Source organism: Solanum tuberosum, unplaced genomic scaffold (genome assembly GCF_000226075.1).
Source record: "Solanum tuberosum cultivar DM 1-3 516 R44 unplaced genomic scaffold, SolTub_3.0 scf00122, whole genome shotgun sequence".
Classification (NCBI taxonomy): domain Eukaryota; kingdom Viridiplantae; phylum Streptophyta; class Magnoliopsida; order Solanales; family Solanaceae; genus Solanum; species Solanum tuberosum.
Genome location: NW_006239050.1, coordinates 1,007,150 through 1,015,452, shown reverse-complemented (window position 1 = coordinate 1,015,452; position 8,303 = coordinate 1,007,150). Strand labels below are relative to the sequence as shown.

The window sequence follows — 8,303 nt, the reverse complement described above, 5'->3', positions numbered from 1 at the left end:
ATTTGGAACATGTTAATAACTAATTCATGATGATCTGTTGAGATTCTAGAAACCCTAGGTCTGTTCATAATCATGGAATCAAGAATCTGACTGAATTCTAGGGATCTAATGGGCGAAAGGAACCCACTAGTGAAATCTCACATACCTGGTGACGAATTCCACGGAGAAATCTTTCAATTTCGAGGTTGGAACTGATGGAACCTTGCTACGTTCTTGAACTAGGGTTCTTGACCTTTTTTTTCCTCTTACGCTCTAATTTTTATAAGTTTTGATTAATGATTTGACTTAGATAAGTTCTAGTTATGTTTCTAGGCTTAAACTGACTAAAACCTCATGATTTAGGGTCTAAACGATGTACCTTAGGGGTTAAACGAAATAGGAAAAGACCAAAAGACCCCTGACTTAATTACTGTCGGATTGACCGGCGGATTGGACCTACGGGCTGTAGGTCAATCGACGGTCCGTCGATTGGAGTCGTCGATCTTGTCTACCCGACAAGGCTTCACTAAAACGAGCATACCTTTTTACTCGGAGGTCGGAGTCTAGTAAACTCAGTGGCGTTGGAAAGAGGATTCAATTATCTATCATATCATAGGTCATGGAACACATAATTACTGTTGTGCTAAAAGTTATGACCATATGAAGTTGACCCATCAACAATTTTCAGCTAACTGGCTGCTGACCCTCATCTACGGTCAGACCTATGGATCGTGGATCGAATGACGGTCCGTGTTGGTCGACCGTAGTTTGTATCAGAGGCTGAGTAAAGGAGGTCTCAATCCACGAACACAGACCACAGACCGTGGTCTGATCTACGGATCGTGGGTCTGTCCATGAGTCGGGACTTAGCCGACTTTTCTGAGCTGGTTTGGGGAGGGGTTGCAGTGGTGAACCACGGACCACCAGCACGGGTCGTGGTCTGACCTACGGTCCGTGGATGGTGACCGTAAGTTGCACCTGCAACTTCACAAAATCTGCATATTTTTAGTCTGTTTCGGATACGGGGTGTTACATTTAGGGCTTGTAATTTCTCTGATTTCATAGTTAGGGTTCAAAAAAAAAATTCAAATTCATCATTTTTTTTGCTTTGTTATGGTAAATAATGGCAAATGCGGACTTGAATAAGCTTTGTATGGAAGAATCAGACACAATGCTCAAAGCCGTTGTACGGTGCAAACATGGCGTTTTACTGCATATGCAAACTTCTTGGTCGAAGACAAATCCCGGAAGGCGGTTTTGTCTTGCCCCTACTATGGTGTATGTGATTTCTCTTCTTCTATTATTTATTTCGTTGAATTTAATTGATGTTAATGTACTAATTTGATATTTCAGTCTAAGAATTGTAAGTTTTTTCGATAGAGAGACAAAGAAGAAATCGACCCAAGATCAAAATTTATTCTCCCAAAATTGGTGAACAAAATCAAAGAGTTGGAAGAAGAAGTTTTGAGGAGGCAGACACAAATGAATGAGCAAGTGATCGATAATAATAATGGTGTAGGTTCTATTGGAAGATCATTTTGTCTGTTTTGATTTGTGTTGTTGCTATGTTTATCAACAACCTATTCCAAAGTCGTTTGGTACTAATACATCAACATTCAACATTCAACATAGAAAACTAAAGGGATAGAGAAAATATTGTCAGTCACAACCCAAAACAAAAACAAAATTCGTTTGGTACTAATACATCAATATTCTACATAAAAAAAAGGCTTAAAACAATGCTGCAATACTACATTTTCCATGGATCCTTAGATTGGCTTGGATTGTTTGAACTACTTCCTTTTGGGTTTTTTCTTTGTTGCTCACTCATTTCTTGAAGTTTTCTTGTTGATATTGCTGATTTCCCTTTCCACTTAAGCTTGCTTGCAGTACTTGGTTTGAAACCAATATCACCAGTTATGTCAGTTGATCTTGTCACTTTGGTTGCACCAGTAGAGCGCATCTTAAAGCTTGGCATGCCAGGCTGCACCCAATTTATGAAAAATAATTAGTAGCAAAAACTTAATTTATGAAGATGATTGATATAATTAGTAGAAAATACTCCCTTTAAATGCTTTGAATCCATTTTCAGCTTGAAACACACCTATTCCCATGATTGATGATCTTTTGTATGGGATTGTGCTTTCACTTCCCTTGCCCCTTCCTCTTTTACTAGTAGTTGGCAATGAAGTAGGTGGTGCTGAATGTGCTGGATGTTCAAGATATGCAGGATGTGCAGGAGGTGTTTTTCTTGGTCTTCCTCTTTTACTAGTAGTTGGCAATAAAGTAGGTGGTGTTGGATGTTCAAGATATGTAGGATGTGCAAGAGGTGTTTTTCTTGGTCTTCCTTTTTTACTAGTAGTAGGCAAGGAAATTGTTGTAGGTGGAGGAGGAGCACTAAGTGTTGGATATGTAAGAGGTGCTGGAGGTGCAGTAGGTGTTTTTCTTGGTCTTCCTCTTCCCCTTTTTGATGGGGGCTCACCTTCTGTTGATGGATTCTAAATATACAAAAAAAGAAGTTAGAAAATGATTATAGTTAATATCAATACAAGTAAAAATATTACCTTTGGTCTGCCTCTTCCCCTGAACCTGATGTGTTGCCTCTTCCCCTACCTGAACTTGATGTGTTGCCTCTTCCATTACCTGAACCTGATGGTTCCTCCTTTGCCGATGATTGAACATTTTGTGGACAACCTCTCTTGTTATGATCTCTACCATTACAATTACGGCAGGTCATGGCAAGTCCAGTTCTAGGTAACTTTCCTAATTTCTTTGTTTCTCCAGCTTCTTTCCTTCTAAGCTTACCTGGCCTTCCAGGCATGTTTTTAATTTCAGGTGGTGCAACTGTTGGATTAGTAGATATAGGCCACAATTCCATGTTTGTGATTGGTTAAAGAACATTAGCATAGGTTCTCAAGTAAGTTTCCTTACTGTAGCAGCTATCAATATAGTCAACATGATCACATTTCTTGAAGTATATTGCAGCCACAACATGTGTACATGGTATGCCCTTTAATTGTCATACCCTACAGCTACAAGTTCTCCTGCCAAGATCCACAGTGTGTTGACATAGTCCCTCTCTCACTTCAAACCCAGCAACTCCATTAAATCCAATACTACAATTTATTGACCTGCCAATATTTTCTTGTAGTACCTTCAAAGCCATTGGAGATAAATTGCACTTCCAAGTATTTGTAAACTCCCTTAAATTACCTATCTGTCATCATCTTCACTTTAATCTCTTCAAGCATAGTAATAATTGTCTTGTGCCTTGCTGCCAATATCCATGCATTAAAACACTCAGACATGTTATTATCTACAGAATCACATTTTACTCCAGTATTGAAGTAAACCTTACACCAGTACTCTATGTTGTAGTACATTAAGGCATCCATCATATTTTTTGGACCAAGACACTTCATCTTCTCCACATTGTTTCTTAATTGAGACTCAAAAGTACTTTTCGCAATCCTCCAGAATTGTTGTCTTCTTTGGAGGCCTCTCCAGTCTTTAGCCCAGTTAGCTAAGATGTGTCTAGCATACATTCTATGTTCTGCAGCAGGCAATAAATCTTGAATGGCTATAGACAATCCCGATAAATATATGTAGTTATGTTATAATAACATATGCAAACATTAAAACTAATAAATACAAATAAAAAAATTAAAAGTACACATACATTTTGCATATCTGTAATCAAGGTGAGATCTCCACCATCTCCTAGTCCCAAATCAGTCTTTAATAGCTTGACAAACCATGTCTATGTATTTTTGTTCTCATACTCAATCACTGCCCAAGATAGTGGCAACATCTGGTTATTACCATCCCTGGCAATAGCAACTAACAACTGCCCTTTGCAAATCCCTTTAAGGAAACAACCATCTAAACCTATGCACTTCCTACAATTCAAGAATGCCTTCTTCAATGATCAAAATAGATATAAAAGCTTTTAAATACAGGCCTACCAAGTGCATCAGGTTCATCCAATTTAACAACACAAGTGGTTCCTGGATTGGTCCTTAGTAGTTCATCCTTGTAGTCAAGAATTCTTCCAAATTCAACAATATGATCACCCATAATATCTTTCAACACCTTAGCTCTTGCTCTCCTAACAATAGTCTTGACAACATGAACTTTAAGCGTCTTTCTAATAATGGCTTGCAACTTCAAAACTCTTATACTTGGCTGCTCAAGGATTCTTTGTCTAAAGACTGCAGATATGTTATTTGCATTACACAAATAATTTCTGGTTGTTGAATTACAAGTATGCTTTGGATTGTATGTCTTAATCATGAAATCATTTGTTGTGTTGTCAGGACATGCATACAAAAACCAGGGACAACTATCCTTGCACCTAACTCTCACTCTTTTTGGCTCATTCACCCACTTCTGTACCTGAACTCTTCTTTGGACAACATATTTAGTTACTGTTCTTCTAAATTCATTCACATCTGAAAAGGACATACCCAACTGCCATACAACTTTCTTAGCAGTAGGGTCATGAACAGTTTTTTTTTGTGCTTTCTTTCTTGATATATTTACCCTTCTAGGTAAATTAACCCAACCAGAATCAGAACTATCAGTATCAAAATTGTGTTCATCTTCATCACAACACTCATCTTCATCTATTTCAAAACGGTCAGCATCAGAACTTGGATATTATGGCTTATCACCTCCTAACCTTCCTTTAACACTTATTTTTCCTGTTTCAGTTTTATCAAAACCTAAATCTGGTCCAACTTCACCTACTGGTACCTCTTCAGTGTCAGCTTGTACTCTCTCATTTCTTTTTCTTCTTTGAAAAGTCCTCTTTTCAGCCCTCAACTCCCTAACCTCCTCATGCACATCACTACCATAATCCTCATCATCATCTCCAACTAATTCACCTTCAGTATCAACACTCTCTTCAGTTGAGTAATTAGAACCATCTTCTTCCACTAAATCAGATCCAACTGGACCTACATCTATATCATTAGGATCTACTGTAATTGGATCTATACTAACAGGATCTGCAGTAGCTGGTTCTGGATCTGCAGTAGCTGGATTTGGATCTGGATTTGTACTAGCAGGATCTGTAGTAGCAGGATTTGTAGTGGAAGGATTTGTAGTATTGATTGGAGTTGAGGTAGAAGATGCTCTTGCAGCAGTAGCAGCTGTAGTTTGAGGTGTTGTAGTAAAAGGGACCTCACCAGATAAAGTTTCATCACCAACCAGAATGTTTGGACCACAATTTGGTTCAGCCCCTTTATTGAAAGTGGAACCAGATTCCTCCCTATCCTCACGGCTAATATTTTCTAATAAAATAAGGTCAGGGTCCACAACTGCTTCATCAATCATGTGTTTCACAAATATCTCCATCTTTCAAAGAACAACATAGGTCTAAAATATCCATATAATTGTCTATATCTTCCAAAATGCCATTGACAGGGGGTTTAATACTAAATGTGAAAGTTGTGGTGTATCCCAATTCTTTAATTTAGCTTCTTAATTCAAAATAGGACATCTTATCCACATCAACATCTAAAAATTATGTAACTTGCCCACCTTTATATATTGGTTGTCCACTACTTAAATCTAACACCCCACCATGATACCATCTTAAGGTAACCAAAGTGAACCCACTCATCTCCTACCTGAATGGAATGAAAGAACAGAGAATATTTAAACTACACATTGTACATTAAACACACATTAGGTCAATATGAACATATCATCATTATAACAACGAAAATTGTAAACTTACTATGTCATAGTATCATATCATTACGAACATATATAACATTAAATGAGAAAGGAAACACCGCATGGCTAACAATATGAAGATAATATGGTATAAATTGAACAATGGAATGCTATTATACCAAAAACCAGTTATTGCCCTTCATTTTTTTGTCAATTTCATAACCCTAATCAAACACAATAATCAATATCGTTCAAAATTGCTAGTAAATAACTAAAAGAACTAACCTTTACTTAGACAAAACTTCAACCCAACAAACGAAAAAAGCTAAACGAACCTTCCCCAACCTTCCCAGCAAACTTCGATTGGAACGAAATCTCAGATCATGAAGAGAATGGGGGTGAATTTGGTCAGATCGAAAAAAAGTTAGGGTTTAGAGAAAGAAGAGGAAAATGAAAAGATTAAGGGAAATTTGTGGGTTTTGGGTCCAGTCATTATGTGGCAGCGCATGTAAACAAACATTTTATTATATCTAGTTTATGTGGACATGTCAGCAAATAAGGGTGAGATAATAAGTAAATAAAATATTCAGGGGAGTAATAGGACCCCCGTAAAGTATGAGTGTGTAGTTGGGAATCCGGCTATAGGTTGGAGGGTTTTGGTCATTTTCTCAACATTTAGGTTGAGAAAGATTTGATTAAGAAGAATTACTTGTATAGTGATATTAACTTGTCTTGTTAGTGTCCAAGGATATATATATGTATATATAATCGTTATTTGAGATTAAGTACTTGACCCATGATTAATTAGTGTGGTGGATAATTATTTGAAATTGATTGTTTCTTGATATAATTCCTTTTCCTCTTTTTCATATCTCATGTTTCCTTTGCTTGTGAGGCATTTTACTTGTTTTCTAATCAGATTTATCTTTGATAGATTTTAAATCAAGAAACAAATATTGAAAAAATTGTTTGGCTTAGCTTATTAGCAATAAATTCTTTATTTTCTTAATCATTTTTACATTGTTCTCCGTGAGATTTGACCCGATTAATAGTTGTAAAAATTATATTCAACGAGCGAACGACTATGTAGTTTCTCTTTGAGGAATGGATTTGGACATTATCACTTAGTAAAACACATTGTGTGCAACACTGTTTAGTGCAGTTATTTTCATTCCACTTAATTTTTCCCTTCCCGCATGTAATTGATGTGTTGATCGTTTTGAGATTTAAGAATCATTTTACCCTATTAAACCTTCCATGTGGCCTTATTTTGTGGTTCATGTCTTGTGGGTATATGTTGCACAATTTTGAGGCAATGATGCATATCAGAAAAGAAATTTTAAAATTGAAAGTTTGGAAATATGAATTTTGATCAAAGTCAACGTATTAGTTTAATGAGCTTATAATTTTATTTTTTGATGATTTTATAATCCAGATTTATATCATTATTCACCATATGAAATCCTAGAGACAAATAATTTACGAGAATTGATATATGCAACACAGATACACTAAAACTAGTAATCATATAAATAAGAATAGACTTCCAAACCTAACACTAACAGAGTTTTTGCCACACGAAAAAAAAAAAATTTATTGTTCTGGTGTCACTTGTCTTTTTTTCAATTTTTGAAGTTGCATAGTTCAAATAACAAATGATTTAAGACACATAATTTAGTTGAATTCAAATTCCTACATATTAGTAAAATAAAAATCCTAAATTTAGGATAATAATTAAATTACTATTTTATCTAGTGTGAAATAAAATTTTAAAGAGTGAAAAAGCGAACTACATTCCCTAAGGACGTTCCCGTTTGTGTTTTTAAAATAATATCGATAGATATAGATAATATATTGTGAAGGCATTTAACCGTGTTGCATATCATAATACTCTTCATGTTATTATAACTTATAAGTGAGAATTGGGCTTCTGGTGGACTTAGTACACAGTAAGTTGTCAATTTCACATCTTTTTATTCTCATACTCAAAGATTTCAAATGTAATTCAAGTGAAAATATTTTTATGTGGGCTCTAAATATTTAAACAATTATATAATTCAATTTGAACGCATAATACAAAATTATATTTTACCCAACAAATTTATAAAGCTTTATTTCATTGGCTTACTTAAGTTTTTCACTTCACTTTTTTTTAATTAAAATAAAAAACTAAATTTCCTGTCCAAATTCACTATCACACAAAAACCTTGGAATAAATTAACTTAAATTAAATGGACAATATTCATAGTGAATTAAAGTTAATGGTGAATTTGTCACGCCCCAAACTCGAGAGGCGCAACTGGCTCCTAATGCCAAAACTCAGGCCCGACCCGACCCTGCTGAACCATTTGCTACTAGCGCATGGCAGTCACACGCAATCAAGAAATCAAACAAGTATATCTCGGCTTAAAACTAAGCCATCGGCCGGCAAGGCCCCTGTCAACTGATCTATAAAAGAAACAACTACTCCCAGGAGATCATATAAATAAATAGCCAACTAGCACAGAAGTCCTGATTGGGCCGTCAAGGCCACCATGATCTCTATACCAAAACTAAAAGCATGTATATAACAAGACAATGCATCACACAACTAACAAGTTTTAGCAAACCAACAAACTAGGCCAGCATGGCCATAACGTAGT

At 35.8% G+C, this 8,303-nt stretch overlaps 1 protein-coding gene across 1 annotated transcript; it reads right to left on the bottom strand.

Annotated features, from left to right (window-relative positions):
- Nucleotides 1-1,729: 1,729 nt before the first annotated feature.
- LOC107061223 (probable BRI1 kinase inhibitor 1) lies at nucleotides 1,730-2,857 on the bottom strand. The gene is made up of 3 exons (XM_015310078.1): nucleotides 2,555-2,857; nucleotides 2,055-2,477; nucleotides 1,730-1,963 (listed from the first exon to the last, which is right to left on the bottom strand). The coding sequence occupies exons 1-3, from the start codon at nucleotides 2,855-2,857 to the stop codon at nucleotides 1,730-1,732; spliced, it is 960 nt and encodes a 319-aa protein (XP_015165564.1).
- Nucleotides 2,858-8,303: the final 5,446 nt, after the last annotated feature.